This window comes from Triticum aestivum, chromosome 6B (assembly GCF_018294505.1).
Source record: "Triticum aestivum cultivar Chinese Spring chromosome 6B, IWGSC CS RefSeq v2.1, whole genome shotgun sequence".
NCBI classification, from domain to species: domain Eukaryota; kingdom Viridiplantae; phylum Streptophyta; class Magnoliopsida; order Poales; family Poaceae; genus Triticum; species Triticum aestivum.
Window position 1 is genome coordinate 99,331,040 of NC_057810.1, and position 21,720 is coordinate 99,352,759.

A 21,720-nucleotide genomic window follows, 5' to 3' on the forward strand; every position below is an offset into this window, starting at 1 on the left:
ATTTTTGGGAGGAAGAATCAATGCAAAACGGTGCCCGAGGTGGCCACAAGAGTGGCCCATGCCACCACTCCAAGTGGGCGCGCCCCCACTCTCGTGGGCCACCCATAAGGCGGTTGATGCCCTTCTTTGGCCGCAAGAAAGCTAATTTTTGGAAAATGATCTAGGCGAAGGTTTCAATCCAATCGGAGTTACGGATCTCCAGATATAAAGAAAACGGTGCCAGGGCAGAATTCCAGAACACAGAAACAGAGAGATAGATCCAATCTTGGAGGGGCTCTCGCCCCTCCCACGCCATGGGAGCCAAGGACCAGAGGGGAAACCCTTCTCCCATCTAGGGAGGAGGTCAAGGAAGAAGAAGAAGAAGGGGGCCTCTCTCCCCCTTGCTTCCGGTGGCGCCGGAGCGCTGCCGGGGGCCATCATCGTCACCGCGATCTTCACCAACACCTCCATCATCTTCACCAACATCTCCATCACCTTCCCCCATCTATATTCAGCGGCCCACTCTCCCGCAACCCGCTGTACCCTCTACTTGAACATGGTGCTTTATGCTTCATATTATTATCCAATAATGTGCTGCCATCCTATGATGTCTGAGTAGATTTTCGTTGTCCTATTGGTGGTTGATGAATTGCTATGATTGATTTAATTTGCTTGTGGGTATGTTGCTTTCCTATTGTGCCCTCCGTGTCACGCAAGCGTGAGGGATTCCCGCTATAGGGTGTTGCAGTACGTTCATGATTCTTTTATGGTGGGTTGCTTGAGTAACAGAAGCATAAACCCGGGTAAGGGGATTGTTGCGTACGGGATAAAGGGGACTTGATGCTTTAATGCTATGGTTGGGTTTTACCTTGATGAATCTTTAGTAGTTGCGGACGCTTGCTAGAGTTCCAATCATAAGTGCATATGATCCAAGAAGAGAAAGTATGTTAGCTTATGCCTCTCCCACATAAAACTTGCTATCGGTCTAGTAAAGTAGTCAATTGCTTAGGGACACTTTCACAACTCCTACCACCACTTTTCCACACTCGCTTTATTTACTTTATTGCATCTTTATCTAAACAGCCCCTACTTTTTATTTGTGTGTTCTTTATTATCTTGCAAACCTATCCTATCACACCTACAAAGTACTTCTAGTTTCATACTTGTTCTAGGTAAAGCGAACGTTAAGCGTGTGTAGAGTAGTATCAGTGGCCGATAGGACTTGAGAGAGTATTTGTTCTACCTTTAGCTCCTCATTGGGTTCGACACTCTTACTTATCGAAAGAGGCTACAACTATCCCGTATACTTGCGGGTTATCAGGAGGGATCTTCGGATCCAGAAGGCCTCCCTCCTTGAGGAGATCCGGGCCCTTGACCTTCGTGCAGATATTGCTAGGATCTCCGCGGAGGAATGGGCTCATAGATACAGTTTGGAGGACTCCCTCATGGAGATATACTCCAAGGAGGAAGAATATTGGCGCCAACATGGTTCTATGAACTAGGTGCTATTTGGGGATGCCAACACTGCCTACTTCCAGGCCATCGCGAATGGCCGTAGGTGTCGTTGCTCCATTCCCGTTTTATGGGAAGGAGGTCAGCTATTTCAGGAACATCAGGCTATTCGCCTGCTGGTCGATGACTTTTACAAGTCGTTATTTCAGGGACGCCCACGGAGTGGTATCGCCCTAGCTGACCTCATTTGGTCACCCGACCAATAGGTTTCCCATGCATAAAATGCGGCCTTGCTCGCCCCTTTTGATGCTGCTGAAGTGGAGGCTTTTGTCAAAGCCATGAATCCGGCCTCGGCCCCAGGCCCCGATGGACTGTCGGTCCATTTTTTTCAGGCTTTCTGGCCAATGGTCAAGGAGATCATCCTTGACCTTTTCCATGAGTTCTCTAGGGGAACATTAGACTTGTCCCGGCTTAACTATGGGATCATATCTCTGATTCCCAAGGTGTCGGGTGCGGCGGACATTAGGCAGTTCCTCCCTATCACGGTCCTCAATGTGATATTTCAGATCTTGGCGAAAGGATACGCCACTAGGGCGGCCCTAACCACCCCCCGGATCCATCACCCGAACTAGTCAGCCTTCACGAAAGGCAGGTATATTCTGGATGGGATCCTTGTTCTCCATGAGGTTATCCATGAGGTGAAGAGCAAGCACCTCCGCGCTGTGTTCTTCAAGATCAACTTCCACAAAGCTTATGACACCGTCCATTGGTCCTTCCTTCGGGAGGTGTAGCTCAAGCGTGGATTTGATCCCCACTGGGTTGCCCGAGTGATGCAGTTAGTGATGAGTGGTCGGACGGTGGTTAACATAAATGGGGAGGTCAGGCCATACTTCACGACTAGCCAAGGGGTGCGACAGGGATACCCGATATCCCCATTTCTCTTCAACCTTGTGGTTGATGCCCTCGCTTCGATCCTTGATTTGGCCAAGTGTGTCGGCCACATTAGGGGGATTTGCCCCCAGCTTGTGGCCAATGGAGGCCTGACCCACCTCCAATATGCTGACAACACCATTATGATGGTGGAAGGCTCAGATGAGGATATTCAGAAATTTAAGTTCCTCCTCCTATGCTTTCAGGAAATGCCGGGCCTCAAAATTAACTTCGCCAAGAGTGAGGTGATGGTCCTGGGATACTCTCACACGGAAGCTCAGCGAATCGCTAATCGCCTGAACTGTCACTTGGGGTCCTTCCTGACGACTTACCTTGGCATGCCACTTAGTGACACGCGCCTATTGGAGAAGGACTTCCGTCCAATAATTGCCAAACTCCAACCTAGGATGGAGCCGTGGCAGGGGAGATGGCTTTCTAAAGCCGCTGGGTGATTCTGATGAATTCTCCCTTATTAGCCTATTGATGTATATCATGGGATTCTATAGTTTACATGAATCCCTTCATCATGAGGTCACAAAACTCCTCTCCAGATTCTTGTGGGCAGGAGAGAACAATAAACAGAAGTACCACATGGTCAAATGGGCTGAGATCTGTAAGCCTAAGGACCAAGGAGGCCTTGGGGTGATTTCCTCCAAGTGGATGAATATTGCCCTTCTGTCCAAATGGCTTTGGCGGATCCAGACCGATGAGGGTGGCCTGTCGCTCGAGATTATCCATGCAAAGTACCTTCGCGGGCAACCGCTGGTTTTTGCAAGTAGATCTGGAGGGTCCCAGTTCTGGCAATCGGTGATCCACCTGATGCCGGTCTTGCGCATTGGGACCTCCATTAAAGTTGGCACCGGATCAGCCACCTTATTCTGGCTGGATAGATGGTCCGGGCCGCGCCCCTTCGTGAAATGCTTCTTTGCATTATTCTCGATCTGTGTCCGCCCATAGCTCTCCGTGGTCGTGGCCTTGGTAGACTTGGGCGCTATTGCCTTCCGCCGTACCTTCGGGGCGGTGGAGCTCGAGCAATGGGATGAATTTCTCGAGTGTATTGCCCTCCACTCCCCCTCCCTTGAACCCAACTCTGCTGTCTTGGCATCTCGAGCCAAGCGGTAGATTCTCGACTAGATCCCTATACAAGGCAATTGTTCCCACCCCTGCTCCGGTGGAGCTCTCGGTGCTCTGGGAGATCAAACTCCCCTTGAAAATTCGCATATTTCTCTGGCAATGGGTTCGAGGTCGCCTGTCCTCGGGCACGGAGGTCCGAAAATGTAATGGCCCTGGGGATGGCCTATGTCCCATTTGCTTGGTACCGGAAGACTGCAACCACATTTTCTTCCGATGCCCTGCGGTGCAGTTCCTATGGAGTTGCTTCCGGGAGGTGGTTGGTGGCAATTGGTGCCATGACAACCTCCCGGATTTGTTTGGGGAGGTCCTTAGGCTCCCGGGCGCTAGTCACGCTCCCGTTTGGGTGGCTTTGGGTACCCTTGCCTGGACCCTTTGGTGTACCCTTAATAAACTAGTCATTGAACGCGTAATTCCGCTACGTGTGACTGATGTGATCTACAAAATGTGTGGCTTCTTACAGATCTGGAGACCGCTTAGCAAGCGGCGCGACCGGGATGTCATCGACAACATCATTGCGGGTCTTCGCTCCTCGGCATCGGCTTTTTCTCCACCACGGCCACCGCCTCCCGAGCCGGATTAGTTCCCTTTTTAGCTTTCTTTGGGGCTTCTCTTGCCGTGCCCCCAGCGTGACTCTATGACTTATTGTACTATGTACTGTTGTGTTGGATGCTTGGTTCATTGCTTTATAATATAAAGCGGGGTGAAATCCTTTTTCGTAAAATTGTCATGATAGCCTATAAAAAATCTATATGATAAAGAGACCATAACAATAAATCTAAAAGAGAAGAAACCAACAAAAACATATTATGGTCCAAAAATACAGACAAAGAATATCATCCATGGCAAATTTGCATATTAATTATAAAGGACGTACAAGAATCCACCATGCTTTATATTTTTGTTTTCAAAAACATAAAATCACATATAGGAATTTGCCATGATAATAAATAAATAAAACGGCCATGCACTTAATAATAAAATGTTCATGCTCTTAATAATAAATTTCCATGTGAGAAAGCTGAAAATAAATAAATAAAACGGCCATGCACTTAATAATAAAATGTTCATGCTCTTAATAATAAATTTCCATGTGAGAAAGCTGAAAACCATTTTCAGAATTGCCATGAATAAGTCATAAAATTCCCCAAAGCGAGCTATGGGAGCATTATAAAAAGACCTAAAATTGTGTTGTCTGAAAGACAAAAATTTATGAATTTGCATGGAATCAGGAGAATTTTTTTTTCTGAAATTTTCCATGTGTACAAAACAACTTGACATGTGAAAATTATAAAAAATATTTTTAAATTTGCCATGTGACAAGTTCAAAAATTTATAAATCAGCCATGCACATATTTTTTGAAATAATTTCCATGTACCTAAAAAAATATTTGCATTTTTTTCCGCCAAGTAAAAAGGAAAAACAATGGAGCAATTGATGATTCAATCCCAGGTTTCTCAGGCGGAGGCTTGAGGCACCAGCTAGTGCAGTGGATGAGCGTGCTTGTGAAGGATAGCATTTTGCGTCGCATTTGTGTTCAAGCTAACAAGTTTCAGAGTTGACGTTTCTCCTCTCTCCCGCACCCAGATCCGTGCATCGCATCGAACGACCAGCGAGGTATTCGCTAAAGATTGCAAATAACTGACGTTCGTTGACGAATATTTCCCTATATTTTTATTCCTTCTGCTGTACATATGATTTGAGAATATTGTAAAGAATTCGCCATTGGTTTCAGTTAGAGCATGTACAATGGAATTATCATAATAGTGTCACGCATGATAAATGTTGAGATAAAAGCGAGAGAAACCATAAAAAAGACCCTAATATCTGGGTGACGATTGCTAGGAGGGAGGTTCCAAAGAACTTATTGGTTCGGTAGGGGGAGCTGGCGCTCAAGCGAACCAGCCCAGAGAGCCTATCTTTAGCTTCCAGGCCTCTTGGGCCAATTAAAATTTTATTCTGTACTCATAAAAAATGTAAAATCAGATTTGCCACGATGTATGTAAAAACAAATAAAAGCAGTATTCGATAAAAAAAACTGCCATCTTGTACAAAAACAAATTTACCCCTGATCTGAATTATTAAAAATGACATGGTACTTTATTAAAACTTCCATTGCTCTAATTTATAATTTAAAATGAGTATGATAAAATAAGATCGTGTGATCTAGAAATAGTTAAAATTGCCATGATAAACTTCAAAAACTGCCATCCTGTAAAAATGCCATGTTAAATTTTAAAAACTGCCATCCCCCAAAAAATGCCATGCTAAACTTTAAAAACTCCCATCCTATAAAAATGCCATCTCTTAATAATAATAAATGCCATCTCTTGATAATTAGAAATGCCATCTCGTAAAAGAATATAAAATGTCACATCTTGATAACAAAAAATGCCATATCTTAAATATTAAAAACTGTCATATCTTAAAGAAGAAAAAGTGCCATATCTTAATAATAAAAATGACATCTCTTAATAATATAAACGCCATGTACAAAATAAATTTACTTGTGAAAAAAATGTCTAAATTGCCATGTGACATTTTGCAAAATTTTACAAACTGCCATCTTAATTTTTCGTAGAGAAAAATTGCCATGTAAATGGAGCTACCATCTCGGTGAAAAATAAAAGAAAGCTAAAAAAGGAACTCCTGGGAATCAAACGCAGGTAACGCATGTAAACTCTCTCACCGCTAGCTAGTGTAGCAAGCTGAGATATTTTGAATTATCTAAAAATAAGATATTTTGAATGAGGTGAAACGTTGGCTGGCTTTAATCTTACGGCGGACTACTTTTCAAATCTGACGTGGATCGGCCCTGCCTTGAGATCCATGTAACATTGGGGAGGGCGTCCGCTGGGAGATGCCAAATATCTGACGGACGCGAGATAACATTTTTCTAAAAAAATGTTTGTCTTCTTTTAATTAAGAAATGATCGGCATGTACAATGGTTGGTAAGGCTGTTTTGTACGATCTTATGTGCGCCGCGTAATTTAGAGAAGATAATAAAAACTGATGTACAATGAATTATTCTTAGTCTTATCTTCAATAACTAGACGTTTCTGAATATGTGGTGAGATAATTGTTGCTAAGAGATCATCTTCTAATTAAGAGAAAACAAGTATTTTTTTATGATTTCTCTCTTCTAGGCTTCTCCAACGAAGTATTTATCCTATGTTGCACTTCTATGATAGCACTATTGTACATGCCTTCGCACAATTTTTTTTCCCACATGTTTATTGATATCTATACTAAGAGATCATGTTGTCTCGATTATGTGACGGGCTTAAGATAAGGCGGTTTTATCAATCACTTATACATGGCCATATGCACCTCCAATTTCTCTACAGCGCCACGTGCGAGGGAGCATATTGCGAGGAGCAAGCAGGCATGCAAAATGCTCCTCCAGTCACACGCATGCCATGCACGCACCGGCACCGATCGCCCGCGCATTTCTCTCCCGCATCGATCGACGCGCTCGCGCAACCTCCTCTCGGCCGATCGCCCGAATCCCTGACGCCGTCGCTCGTCCGTCCGGCCGGCCGGCCGCCGCCGCCGCCGCCGTAGTCCACCACGTCGCGCTGATCCATCCAACGTTGTCTCATCCACATACGGCCGCGTCCTTGACCTCGACGTACGTAACACAACACCGGCACCGATCGATCGTCCTCGAAGGAGGAACCATGAGGCCGCCCACCCAACGGCGGGCGACATGGCCGGCTCCCTGAAGCTGCATGCGGGTTATCCCATTCCCCGTGCGTTCCGGAACAAAGAATGGAGCCCCGGCGCGAGCTGCTGCTGCGGGAGCTCCGGGAGGCGTGGGACGAGGTCGGCGAGGCGGAGGAGGACCGGCGGGAGGCGCTGCGGGCGCTCGAGGAGGACTGCCTCGCCGTCTACAGGGCCAAGGTCGCGCAGGTGAGGCAGCAAGGCGCGCGCCTGCGGGCGGAGATCGCCGCCGCCCTCGCCGAGCTGGCCGCCCTCCGCGCCGCCGTCGGGGACGACCCGCGGAGTGCTGCCCCGACCAGCGCCGGGAGCCTCAGGGAGGAGCTGCGCGCGATCGCGCCGAAGCTGGAGGAGGTGAGGCAGCGGCGGGACGAGATGTGTCGGCAGATCGCCGAGGTCACGGAGCTCATCGACCGGCTCCGGCAGGAGATGAGGCCCGGCGAACGGCCGCCCCCGCCGCGCGTCGACGCCGACCCCGACAACCTCACCATGAACAGGCTCCAGGAGCTCAGAGCGCACCTGCGGCATCTCCAATCCGAGAAGGTCCAGTTAGTTCGGATCAGAAAAGAAAAAACAAAACTAGGCTGCTATTGATTTGAGATTGATGAAATTTGTTCTTGTTCTTGGCAGGAGAATCGCATCAAGAAGGTGGCAGAGCTCACGAGCTCCCTGCACGCGTCCTCCTCGGTACTCGGCATGGATCCGAGGGAGATCACCACCAGCCTCCAAGAAGCAGGTGCCGTCGCCGGCGACATCAGCGACGGCGCGATCGCGAGGCTGGAATCGGAGGCGGAGAGGCTGAGGGAGGCCAAGCGGGGCAGGATGCAGAGGCTGCAGGACCTGGTGGTGGCCATGCTGGAGCTGTGGAGCCTGATGGACACGCCGCAGGAGGAGCAGAGCCGGTTCCAGGGCGTGGCCTGCAACGTCGCGGCCTCGGAGGACGAGATCACTGAGCCCGGCGCGCTCTCGGCGGGCGCCATCGGCGAGGTCGAGGCCGAGGTGGTGCGGCTGGAGGGCCTCAAGGGGCGCCGGATGAAGGACTTGTTGGCCAGGAAGCGCGGCGAGCTCAGGGAGATCCGGCTCCGCGCGCGCATCGTCTCCGCGCAGCAGGAGGAGGAGGACGGCGGCGAGGAGGTCGTGTCCGACGACGGCTGCGCAGACGCGGCGGAGCGGTCGCTGGTGCTAGAGCGGCTGGATGCGCGGATCTCGGAGGCCAGGGACGAGGAGTTCAGCCGGAAGGAGGTGCTGGAGAGGATGGAGAGGTGGCAGGCGGCCCTCGAGGAGGAATCCTGGCTCGAGGAGTACAACAGGGTGAGTCACACTCTCTGAACTACACATGAATTTTACAGAAATTTCCTAATGTATTTCAGTTTTACTATTCTCGAAACAATTATCGGGTCTATACATGACTAGCTAATTAAATGTCCGTGCGTTGCTATGGAGTAACAAAAACACTGGCCAAATAATTAATCTAATTCAAAAATGTGTGTTAAACATAACAACTTTCCATTCATATAACTTTTCTCTACTTATGTTCTCATCGACACTCGTCCTGTCTCCTTAAACTTAACATTGTACTGAACATCGCTGCCTGTCCTTCCTTGGTATATCTATCTTCAAGCCATTGAAGAGCACTACCTTCAAGCATAACCTCACACGACTTTTAAGTATAACCTCATGCTGAACTACTGTAGTTCAGCAACATGCTTGCTATTATCTTCCTCTCCATCCCCACCTTCTCTAGAGATAGGCAAACATAACACAACAATTGCTGGTCAGGAAAGAGGTCATGCTATGATCCAATTAACAAAAGTAAAACAAGTTGTAAAGCCAAAGTCAGTTGCGCCACAAAATCAAAAGGTTGAAGGAACAAAACCTTCTCCAAATTATGGACTTGTATGAGAACAAGAAATATACGCCTGTTTCAACCTTTGCCTTGACAACATCACATATCTTCGTAAGATCATAAATTTTTAGGTTTGATGCAGCAAGCGAGCAACATCTTCACCTAGCAAAACATGAACATATTTTAGTCAGTTTACAAAATAATGTATGTATTATGGATCAAGCTGGCAAGTACAACATAAAGTTAGGACCCCTCACCATATCTGGATGCGACTGAAGATTACATTCCAAGGCCACATGAGATGTCTTCTGTTGCATCAACTGAATGCAATAGTAATACAACTGAAGGAAAATAATGAAGATTTAACGAGGATAAGCAATGTAGACTGCATGCGTGAAATTGATCTCTATAAAAAATCAGAGTTATTGTTGAGAAACAATTCGAACACACATATGTTTTTTTACAAAAACATCACGAACACCAAAGAAAGCAGCCAAGTTTCTTTCCATTGGGAAGCAATTTGTATGGACACCAAACCTCCACGGCAACCATCACATCAAATTAGATCATGTCACGCGTCGCCGGGGGGGGGGGGGGGGGGAGGAAGGGAGGCGAAGGGTATGTAGTGGTAGGTAGTAGTGTTGGTGCCAATGATGAGCAGGGGAGGAGGAAAGGTGGGAGGTTGGTTGCTGCGGTAGAGGAGGAGCCGGCGAGTAACAGAGGGCGCCGGCGGCATACTTCCGGAGGTCCGCGTCGGAGGAGACGGGGTAGGGGCAAAGAGATACCGAGAGGAAGGGGAGGTTCCGGTGGTGGGCGGGTGGGGCTACTGCGGCAGAGCTGCTCCCGTCGGCCACCACCCAGATTGATTCCATGGCTACTTTGCCTAGGGGGGGGGGGGATGGGGTGGGGCTGGACGGAGAGACTAAGGATTATTTTGTAAATAGTCCCTCTGTCCCATAATATAAGAGTGAGGCGGAATGACGGGTGCCTTCTTACAACATTGCCACAGCTTGTCCGTGTGCATTAGGTGCAGATCTAATGGTCAGAAGTGATGGAGGGCAGACACACTATCAACACCAACTGTTTTTTTATAGGAGTAGAGATATTTGTGCAAGTTGTACATGTTGATATTGGTTAGCTAAAATTTCAACCAAGAAATAACTATTTATGTGAGATTTATCCACTTACAAAAAAAATTCTTCTTCGTTTTAAACGTTGAATTATTTTTCATATGTGTGATTTTCAGAACAAGAACAGATACAACGTGGGTAAAGGAATGCACCTCGTGCTGAAGCGCGCCGAGAAGGCGCGCACCTTGGTCAACAAGATGCCAGGTGTGTGCAAGACGATGCTCATCTTGTTCTTCATGAGAAACTTGCATTTGTCTATTAATCTCCTTTCATGAACAGAAACATTGATGCTGCCCTGTGAATTTTTCTTGTTCTATTTCTACGGGGTGCAGCGATGGCGGAGGCCTTGACGGCGAAGGTGGTGGCCTGGGAGAAGGACAGAGGCACCAAGTTCTTGTACGATGGTGTATGCACGCCTTGTTTGCATTTTTTGTTTACTTGTTACTTTCCCTTTCAAAATTTGGCGGGAAGGTACTCTGGCTTCCATTTTTCAATTTTGTGAATGAGAAATAATTGACTGTGCAAATGCAGGAGGGGCTTTTGGACATGTTGGAGGAGTACGATAACATGAGAAAGGATAAAGAACAAGAGAAGAAGAGACAGAGGGTATTGATGAATTCAAACCACTTCATCTTAACACATCATTACTAATAATATCTGTGCACAAGTACAGATGTTTTTCGTATGGGGGGGGGGGGAGACATGAATCACACATCAAATCTCACATGCATTCGAAAACATATAGTAAAATTCATGCGTCCAAAAATGAGCCTTGGACATGACCATGTTCATGGTTTTCTCAGGACCAGAGGAGGTTGCAGGGGCAGAGCACAGTGGAGTCACCGGTTGCCCGGGCACTCCAAAAGAACCTCAAGAACGTGACGAGGACATTGTCCATGGGAAGCAGCAAGAAGATGATCGTCTCGGCATCATCATCGTCATTGTCATCACCGAGGCCAATCACACCGAGCTACCTCAAGTCTTCATTCCCGCCGCGAAGGAGCAATGATCGGCAGATGGTGTCGCAGGATTCTTTCGAGTGAGACCCAGTTCACGCAATGTCCTGTGTTCTGGGGTAATTTGCTCAAAGTTGGAGGGAGAAAAGACACTAGTTGTCGTAGAACGGTGAATGGCAAAGTTTTTGCGTGTCCTTGTAAAGAAAAGAGAGATGTTCAAGTGATGAGAGGATACGATGTTTTATATCTCTACTAGAAGTATAGAAGGAATATATTAATTCCAAAAAGTACATGAGATCCATATGATCTAGAGACAGTTCACCTTATGTCAAACCTTAACAAAAACAGTATGCGTGCTAGAATGGTAGCCATCTTAAAAACCCTAGCTAGCTACTTTTGTAGCCTTAGTTAGTTTGGTTTCCTCTGCTTGCCCTCTGGTGCATTACGACAACATCCACCTGCTTGCTTCTTTCTGTTTGACGCGGAGCTCGCAAGATCCCAACCCTTGCTTAGCATTCCACTTGTGATCCTGGAGGATTTGGAGCAACGTGCCTAACCATGAAGAATGGATTATATATTTTATTTCATGTGCACGGCCCTATCTTATAAAGAATGTTTTGTCATGCTAGAGACCACGTTGAAAAAGACCAACCAGCAACACAAATAAAGACCGTTCCATTTGGGTACCTCAAAAGGGAGGCTTTATGATGCTACAGACAGTTGTCTGAAGTGCATGCAATGACGGGCTCGGATAGGATTAAATTGTGCGTGTCGGGCCCTTCGGGTGTCCATATTTTGGCCAACCTTAGTGTATATACTATGTTATGCAACAGTAATATTTTGATACCATTCACCACCATTACGCCAGAAATCCAAGGTTCCATACGAGCTCATGTTCTGGGGCATGGTGGCAGGACCGTTAGGGGATTGACTCCAGGTGTAGGTAGGATCAAAACCGCAAGGGTCATGCAAATACATATGCCCCTTCCCTTTTGCCAAGTTTTTTAGAAGGCACTTTCTATTTTAAAATCCCGCGGATCGAAGGATTAGGCAGGTAGTACGAGCCCTCTGACTTGGAGCATGTGTTGTGTGCGACTCCTGCGAAGCAAATGAAGGGAAGGTCTTTGAGCTTTCTCCAACTGATCCCCATTGGAGATTATATCGATTGTCGTGACGCTTTGGTGAAAAAGGTCACAGGGTGACCATTGAAGGATTCTGTGGTAGTCTTTGACTTCCTCCAACTCAATCAATATCAAGAACATGTCATGAGCATAGGGGTTTGTCCGACTACTAAACTAGACTATTGGCTAGGGCTTTTCTAGTTAAAGCTTCTATAGTGAGTGGCCCTTCCGCTTTGATCTACTTGTAGTTTTTATTGTACTAAATTAAACACATATAAAAGAAAAGTGATCAATCAATAAGTAGTTGCCCTTCTACGACCTGGGAAAAGCAACAAACTCGTAGAACTAGGGGATTTTTTACCCATGGTCGCTACTGTTTTATTGTATATTGTCGGGGGAAGGTACTACTTCTACGACAGCTCTGCTTCCTTGTCTTGCTTCTACTTTGCTTGTTTGCACGAAGGCTTATAGTCCTTTTCACTAGGTCCAAATTTCTTAAAGCGAAACATCTAATCCAATGGAGGTCCCACATATTGAGCGCAGCTGATATGTGCCATAAAAATACCTTTTTATGGCCGGTCATATAAAGATAGAATAGATATGGATAGAGGAATATTCTACTAATTCGCGAAATGGATTGTCGATCCAAATGAATCATTCTTCTGGTCTCTCTAAGCCCCCCCCCCCCCCCCCCCCCCCCCCCCCCCCCCCCCCCGCCCCAAAACTGACCTACGACACATGCCCATATGTTTCGTGCGCGGGAAGGCAATGCAGTTAAATTCAAAAGACCTCAACAGAGTGGAGCATCCATGACTCGAAGTTCCTTACCTTAGATGGATCTCACTAGTGACACCTAAACGGTAGGTATAGGTGGTGGATGTGTTATATTTGGAGTTTTGTGCTCGTAGCATAGATGTGAAACACACGAGCTTTGTACCGTTTGTTTTGACATGTCCAAATTTTGTTTGTATGAATAGAGGTTTTCATTATAATTTTTTCATGTAACCCTAGTAGCTAATTATATGCAATGCGTATGCAAACTATTCATTTAACATCCAACAGCCATTGTTCTGTTATTTTTTTCTCCAGCCAACTAGGTCTTCTTACTCTTTCAGTTGCACGCATGTGGCTCGTGCCTCCCCTCTTCTAGCCCCTCGCCTCCATCTTGCCTCCTTGACTCTCCTCTGGCAGGGACAACACACCTCACTGCACCATCTAATCTGAGCTAAAATACAAACGAGAACGTCCACCCACACATGTAAAACTTCGAGCTCGCATGCGAACTGATGAAATATGGGATGGGCTTTATGCCCATCTAGTCAATTTCTAAAAATCTCTAAGGGCCCATGTGGGTTTCTTCGCACCAGGTGTAGTGGGAATTTGTCCCACACCGGAAGATGGAGAGGAGTTGGACCTCCTTGTAAGGGTTTCTCTTCTACATGCTATTGGAGCTTGAGAAGAGAAGAGGCCCTCGCGCACTCCTCCTTCGCCGCCCACCTTGCCACGCCTCGACGCGCCGCGCCACGGCTTGCGGGAATGAGCCGAGCCGAGCTCACACCTACGCGCTTATGCCCATCATCGTTCCTTTGCTACAGCTGCCGCCGGTGACTCCATCCCATCCGCAGCCGTACACGATCGACGGGAGAGCAGGTCTCCGAAACCCCGCCCCTCCGAATCCTATATGGGAGAGGGGCGAATAGGTTTTTGGATTGTTGAGTAAATAGGCAATCAGCGAACGGGATGGAGTCACTGACGGCAACACCAATAAAAGAACGATGGTGGGCGTGAGCGTGGAGCAGATATGATCTATTCGTGGCGGCTAGGGTTAGGAGACACCACACTTATATAGGCGCAGCCGCGTGGAGAGACGTGGGCTTGACCCATGTCTGAGTCCGTGACAGCCCACGATCCGACATCTCAGATTGTGGCCCAGCTGTCAGAAAACTATCCGTTACTGACTAGAAAAAAATAAGCGAGTAGGTGTGAGCTCGGCTTGGCTCATTCTCGCAACCCGCGGCTCATTGTGCCGAGGCATGGCGAGGCGGGCGGCGGAGGAGGAGTGCCCGAGGGCCTCTTCTCTTCTCAAGCTCTAATAGCATGTAGAAGAGAAACCCTTATAAGGAGGTCCAACTCCTCTCCATCTTCCGGGGTGGGACTAAACTTCCCACTACACCTAGTGCCAATAAACCCACTTGGGCCCTTAGATATTTTGAGAAATTACTAGATGGGCCTAAAGCCCATCCCATATTTTAGCAATCCCCCACCAGATCTCGAGGGCCCATTGTGTCCTATGTTCCAATTGCTGTTTTGAGATACCAGTGTTTCAGTGAAGACCTTTTAAGGTTGAACTTCACCTAGAGCAAGTAGCTACACTCCAAAACTGAACAATGGACTAAGCCTTGAATTGTCAGTTTGGGGTAAAGAAGCTTCACCACATGTCTTACTAGTACTAGGCTACCGAAGGCTGACCCCTCGGGTCGAGCATATAAGTCACACTCCTGGCCTATTCATGAGCTTACTAGAGATCACCCCAATCTCATAGACTGTGAACAACAGTCGGGCTCATATAGGTGTGTTCCTCCAAAGATCGCTCTGTAGGATAGCATCTTGCTTACATTAGCTTTGGAACACATTAAGACAGTAGTCATCCTACCATACATTATCGAGAGTATCGCATCTCCAATGGAGTGGGTTAGTATAGTTACTCTCCTCAATTCACCACTGACTTGTTTTACCAGGTCCTACTTCATGGGATCTCCGATCACATAGGTTGGGTTACCACCATGGCAACTCATGTGGGTCTCATACCCATCTCCCCCGATGCATTATCTATCACAACATGTGATAGCCCTTTCGTAAAGGGATTTGCGAGATTCTTAGCCGTATGGACATACTCCAACACTATCACTCCGGAGTTTCTAAATTTTCTGACAACTTTTAATCTCATTCTTATGTGTTTGTTGGACATCATGTTGTCCTTTGAACTCTTCACCTTGGTGATGACAGTCTAATTGCCACAGTTCATAAGGATAGCCGGAACCGGTTTATCAACCAATGGCAAGTCCATCGAAAGATCTCAAAGCCATCCTACTTCGACACCAAATGTGTCTAATGCTGTTAATTCTACTTCCATTGTTGATCTCGTTAAGATTGTTTGCTTGCAAGACTTCCAGGAAACAGCACCACCTCCAAGAGTAAACATATAGCCAGTTGTGGCCTTCATCTCATCAGCATCAGTGATCCAATTCGCATCACTATACCCTTCAAGTACCGATGGGTATCCGGTATAGTGAAGTCCATAGTTCATAGTACCTTTCAGATAGCGCATAACTCTTTCAACAACATGCCAGTGTACATCACCTAGTTTGGAAACAAATCGGCTCAGTTTGCTCATAGCAAATGCGATGTCAGGCCTCGTTGCACTCGCTAGGTACATGAGTGAACCAATGATTATCTCAATTGATCTTTGATGTCTACTACACAACCTTCTTCTTGTAGACATTGTTGGGCCTCCAAGTGTAGAGGTTTGTAGGACAGTAGCAAATTTCCCTCAAGTGGATGACCTAAGGTTGAGCAATCCATGGGAGGCGTAGGATGAAGATGGTCTCTCTCAAACAACCCTGCAACCAAATAACAAAGAGTTTCTTGTGTTCCCAACACACCAATACAATGGTAAATTGTATAGGTGCACTAATTCAGCGAAGAGATGGTGATACAAGTGCAATATGGATGGTAGATAAAGGTATTTGTAATCTGAAATTATAAAAACAGCAAGGTAACTAATGATAAAAGTGAGCGTAAACAGTATTGCAATGGTAGGAAACAAGGCCTAGGGTTCATACTTTCACTAGTGCAACTTCTCTCAACAATAATAACATAGATAGATCATATAACAATCCCTCAATATGCAACAAAGAGTCACTCCAAAGCCACTAATAGCGGAGAACGAATGAAGAGATTATGGTCGGGTACGAAACCACCTCAAAGTTATCCTTTCTGTTCTATCTATTCAAGAGTCTGTAGTAAAATAACATGAAGCTATTCTTTCCGTTCAATCTATCATAGAGTTCATACTAGCACCTTAAGACACAAATCAACCAAAACCTTAATGTCACCTAGTTACTCCATTGTCACCTCAAGTATCCGTGGGCATGATTATACGATATGCATCACACAATCTCGAATTCATCTATTCAACCAACACAAAGTACTTCAAAGAGTGCCCCAAAGTTTCTACCGGAGAGTCAAGATGAAAACATGTGCCAACCCCTATGCATAGATTCCCAAGGTCACGGAACCCGCAAACTGTTCACCAAAACATACATCAAGTGGATCACGTGAATATCCCATTGTCACCATAGATAAGCATGGCAAGACATACATCAAGTGTTCTCAAATCCTTAAAGACTCAATCCGATAAGATAACTTCAAAGGGAAAACTCAATCCATTACAAGAGAGTAGAGGGGCAGAAACATCATAAGATCCAACTATAATAGCAAAGCTCGCGATACATCAAGATCGTGCCATAGAGAGAACACGAGAGAGAGAGAGAGAGAGAGAGAGAGAGAGAGATCAAACACATAGCTACTGGTACATACCCTCAGCCCCAAGGGTGAACTACTCCCTCCTCGTCATGGAGAGCGCCGGGATGATGAAGATGTCCACCGGTGAGGGATCCCCCCCCCCCCCGGCAGGGTGCTAGAACAGGGGCCCCGATTGGTTTTTGGTGGCTACAGAGGCTTGCGGCGGTGGAACTCCCGATCTATCTTCTTCGTCGATGTTTTAGGGTATATGGGATTATATAGGTGAAATAAGTCGGTCAGGGGGTGCTCGAGGGGCCCAGGAGACAGGGGTGTGCCTAGTAGGGGGGGCACCCTCCTATCTCTTGGCCTCCTCGAGGCTCTTCTGACGTGAACTCCAAGTCTCCCGGATCATATTCTTCCCAAAAATCACGCTCCCGAAGGTTTCATTCCATTTGGACTCAGTTTGATATTCCTTTTCTTCGAAACACTGAAATAGGCAAGAAAACAACAATATGGGTTGGGCCTCTGGTTAGTAGGTTAGTCCCAAAAGTAATACAAAAGTGTATAACAAAGCCCGTATTCATTCAAAACAGATAATATAATAGCATGAATGCTTCATAAATTATAGATACGTTGGAGACGTATCAGCATCCCCAAGCTTAATTCCTGCTCGTCCTCAAGTAGGTAAATGATAAAAGAAAGAATTTATGAAGTGTGAATGCTAGAAGGTGCACAAGTTTGATCAATGATAATTTCAATCACCTTTTCTAGCATGTTTATATGTCATAACAGTAGTTCATATCATAAAAAATTTCATGATCAAGTAACAAGCTATTCACATGTCAAAGCATAGACCATAAACTTTCTTGAAAACTAGCAAACTTCATTCTTAGTCATCAAACAATTGCAATTCATCTTATTTTTAGGAAGGGTCTATGTCAGAGCTTTAATTTAGCAAACTCATATAGTCTTCTACAATTGCTAACACTCACGCAATACTTGTGGTTATGAAGTTTTAATCAGACATGAAAATAGGGGCTTATAGTGTTGCCTCCCAACGTATTCACCTTTGGGTGATGTCAACAATAATAGTTCATGCTAACTTACATCCAATTGGATATATATATTAGGATCACCCCAACACAAAGTGCTTGCCGAAGGATAAAATGAAAAAGGGAAAGGTGAAGATCACCTTGACTCTTGCATAAAGTAAAAGACATAAAGTAAAAAGATAGGCCCTTCGCAGAGGGAAGCAGAGGTTGTCATGCGCTTTTAGGGTTGGATACACAAAATCTTAATACGAAAGAACGTCACTTTATATTGCCACTTGTATATGGACCTTTATTATGCAGTCCGTCGCTTTTATTACTTCCATAACAAGATCGTACAAAGCTTATTATCTCCGCACTAATAAGTCATGCATATTTAGAGAGAAATTTTTATTGCTTGCACTGATGACAACTTACTTGAAGGATCTTACTCAATCCATAGGTAGATATGGTGGACTCCCATGGCAAAAACTGGGTTTAAGGATATTTGGAAGCACTAGTAGTATCTCTACTTGGTGCAAGGAATTTTGGCTAGCATGAGGGGGAAAGGCAAGCTCAACATGTTTGAATGATCCATGACAATATACTTTAACTGAGATGTGAGAAAACATAACCCATTACGTTGTCTTCCTTGTCCAACATCAACTCTTTAGCATGTCATACTTAATGAGTACTCACAATTATAAAAGATGTCTAGGATAGTATATTTATATGTGAAATCTCTCTTCCTTCAATATTCTTTCATGAATTGTTCAAATGATCAATACAATGCTTGCTAACCTTCAATAAATTTACAACCTCTACTTCTTAGATGTGAAGTCATTACTCCTCATGGGATAAGCAAATGAGGCATATATAATTTCAGATTTATGACATTCAACTCATTAAACCATTTACTCACAGGATATAAGTGAAGCACACGAGTAAATGAAAAACTACTCCAAAAAGATATAAGTGAAGATCAATGAGTAGTTAAATAATTATGTAACTATGTGAAGATTCTCTCCCATTTAATAATTTTAGATCTTGGTATTGTATTCAAACAGCAAGCAAAACAAAACAAAATGACATTGCAAGGATAGCACAACTCATGCGAAGAAGCAAAAACTTAGGCTCAACCGATACTAAACGATAGTTGTTGAAGAAGAAAGGTGGGATGCCTACCGGGGCATCCCCAAGCTTAGATGCTTAGGACTTCTTGAAATATTATCTTGGGGTGCCTTGGGCATCCCCAAGCTTGAGCTTTTATGTCTCCTTAATTCCTCTCATATCATGGTTTCTCTTCTTTTTATCAAAACCTTCATCCACAACAAACTCAACAAGAACTCGTGAGATAGGTTAGTATAAACCAATGCAAAACCTTATCATTTTCTACTGTAACAAATCACAAACATTATTATTCAACATTGCATACTAAATGTCTCTGCATATTTATTGGAAATATGCCCTAGAGGCAATAATAAAAGGATTATTATTATATTTCCTTGTTCATGATAATTGTCTTTATTCATGCTATAATTGTATTATCCGGAAATCGTAATACACGTGTGAATACATAGACCATAATATGTCCCTAGTAAGCCTCTAGTTGACTAGCTCGTTGATCAATAGATAGTCATGGTTTCTGACTATGGATATTAGATGTCGTTGATAACGGGATCACATCATTAGGAGAATGATGTGATGGACAAGACCCAATCCTAAGCATAGCACAAGATCGTGTAATTCGTTTTGCTAGAGCTTTTCCAATGTCAAGTATCTTTTCCTTAGACCATGAGATCGTGTAACTCCCGGATACCATAGGAGTGCTTTGGGTGTACCAAACGTCACAACGTAACTAGGTGACTATAAAGGTGCACTACAGGTATCTCCGAAAGTGTTTGTTGGGTTGACACGGATCGAGGCTGGGATTTGTCACTCCGTATTACGGATAGGTATCACAGGGCCCACTCGGTAGCGCATCATCATAATGAGCTCAAAGTGACCAAGTGTCTGGTCAGGGGATCATGCATTACGGTACGAGTAAAGTGACTTGCCGGCAACGAGATTGAACGAGGTATTGGGATACCGACGATCGAATCTCGGGTAAGTAACATACCGTCTGACAAAGGGAATTGTATACGGGGTTGATTGAATCCTCGACATTGTGGTTCATCCGATGAGATCATCGAGGAGCATGTGGGAGCCAACATGGGTATCCAGATCCCGCTGTTGGCTATTGACCGGAGAGCCGTCTCGGTCATGTTTGCGTGTCTCCCGAACCCGTAGGGTCTACACACTTAAGGTTCGGTGATGCTAGGGTTATTAGGAAGACTTGTATGTGATTACTGAATGTTGTTTGGAGTCCTGGATGAGATCTCGGACGTCACGAGGAGTTCCGGAATGGTCCAGAGGTGAAGATTTATATATGGGAAGTTGTCATACGGACACCGGAAAGTTTCGGGGGTATATCGGTATTGTACCGGAGCCACCGGACGGGTTCCGGGGGTCCACCGGGAGGGGCCACCTCTCTCGGAGGGCCTCATGGGCCGTAGGGAGCAGGGAACCAGCCCCTGGAGGGCTGGGCGCCCCCCTTGGGCCCATGCGCCTAGGGTTTGGGGGAAACCCTAAAGGGGGCGCCCCCCCTTTGCTTGGGGGGCAAGCCCCCTCCCTGGCCGCCGCCCCCCCCCCCCTCTAGATCTCATCTAGAGGGGGCCGTCCCCCTTCCCCCTTCCCCTATAAATAGAGGGGCGAGGGGAGGGTTGCACAACTGATCCAAGGCGCAGCCCCTCCCCTCTCCAACACCTCTCCTTCTCCGTTAAGTGCTTGGCGAAGCCCTGTCGGAGTACTGCCTCTCCACCACCACCACGCCGTCGTGCTGCTGCTGGAGCCTTCCTCCTCAACCTCTCCTTCCCCCTTGCTGGATCAAGAAGGAGGAGACGTCATCCGCTCCGTACGTGTGTTGAACGCGGAGGTGCCGTCCGTTCGGCACTTGGTCATCGGTGATTTGGATCACGGCGAGTACGACTCCATCGTCCCCTTTCTCTTGAAAGCTTCTGCTCGCGATCTACAAAGGTATGTAGATGCACTCCGATCACTCGTTGCTTAGATGAACTCATAGATGTATCTTGGTGAAACCGTAGGAAATTTTTTATTTTCTGCAACGTTCCCCAACAGTGGCATCATGAGCTAGGTCTATGTGTAGTTCTCTATTGCACGAGTAGAACACAAATCTATTGTGGGCGTGGATCTTGTCAACTTGCTTGCCACTACTAGTCTTTTCTTGCTTCAGCGGTATTGTGGGATGAAGCGGCCCGGACCGACCTTACACGTACGGTTACGTGAGACAGGTTCTACCGACTGACATGCACTAGTTGCATAAGGTGGCTAGCGGGTGTCTGTCTCTCCTACTTTAGTTGGAGCGGATTCAATGAAAAGGGTCCTTATGAAGGGTAAATAGAAGTTGACAAAATCACGTTGTGGTTATTCGTAGGTAAGAAAATGTTCTTGCTAGAACCCAATTGCAGCCACGTAAAAGACGCAACAACAATTAGAGGACGTCTAACTTGTTTTTGCATCACTTGTCATGTGATGCGATATGGCCAGAAGTTGTGATGAATGATGAATGATATATTGTGATGTATGAGATCATGTTCTTGTAATAGGGATCACGACTTGCATGTCGATGAGTATGACAACCGGCAGGAGCCATAGGAGTTGTCTCTATTTTTTGTATAACATGCGTGTCATTGAAGAACGCGATGTAAATTACTTTACTTTATTGCTAAACGCGTTAGCCATAGAAGTAGAAGTAGTCGTTGGCGTGACAACTTCATGAAGACACAATGATGGAGATCATGGTGTCATGCCGGTGACGAAGATGATCATGGAGCCCCGAAGA

General features: G+C 45.9%; 1 protein-coding gene across 2 annotated transcripts; it reads left to right on the forward strand.

The window, feature by feature from the left end:
* The first annotated feature begins 6,881 nt into the window (after positions 1-6,881).
* Positions 6,882-11,390, forward strand: LOC123133654 (65-kDa microtubule-associated protein 3). Of its 2 annotated transcripts, none has more exons than XM_044553092.1 (6): positions 6,882-7,757; positions 7,845-8,525; positions 10,307-10,394; positions 10,523-10,596; positions 10,722-10,796; positions 10,994-11,390. In XM_044553092.1, the coding sequence occupies exons 1-6, from the start codon at positions 7,266-7,268 to the stop codon at positions 11,231-11,233; spliced, it is 1,650 nt and encodes a 549-aa protein (XP_044409027.1). In that variant the 5' UTR covers positions 6,882-7,265; the 3' UTR covers positions 11,234-11,390. The 2 variants fall into 2 exon arrangements, with proteins under 2 accessions (XP_044409027.1, XP_044409029.1); XM_044553094.1 differs by having other exon boundaries at positions 6,883-7,757; positions 10,523-10,586; positions 10,994-11,135.
* The last annotated feature ends 10,330 nt before the right edge of the window (positions 11,391-21,720 follow it).

What these genes read in the sequence shown, in the direction of transcription:
- LOC123133654 (XM_044553092.1), top strand. Translation starts at nt 7,266, where the DNA reads ATGGAGCCCCGGCGCGAGCTGCTGCTGCGGGAGCTCCGGGAGGCGTGG. An exon ending in CTTGGTCAACAAGATGCCAG is followed by an intron (nt 10,395 to 10,522) that starts GTGTGTGCAAGA and finishes TACGGGGTGCAG; the next exon opens with CGATGGCGGAGGCCTTGACG. An exon ending in CCAAGTTCTTGTACGATGGT is followed by an intron (nt 10,597 to 10,721) that starts GTATGCACGCCT and finishes GTGCAAATGCAG; the next exon opens with GAGGGGCTTTTGGACATGTT.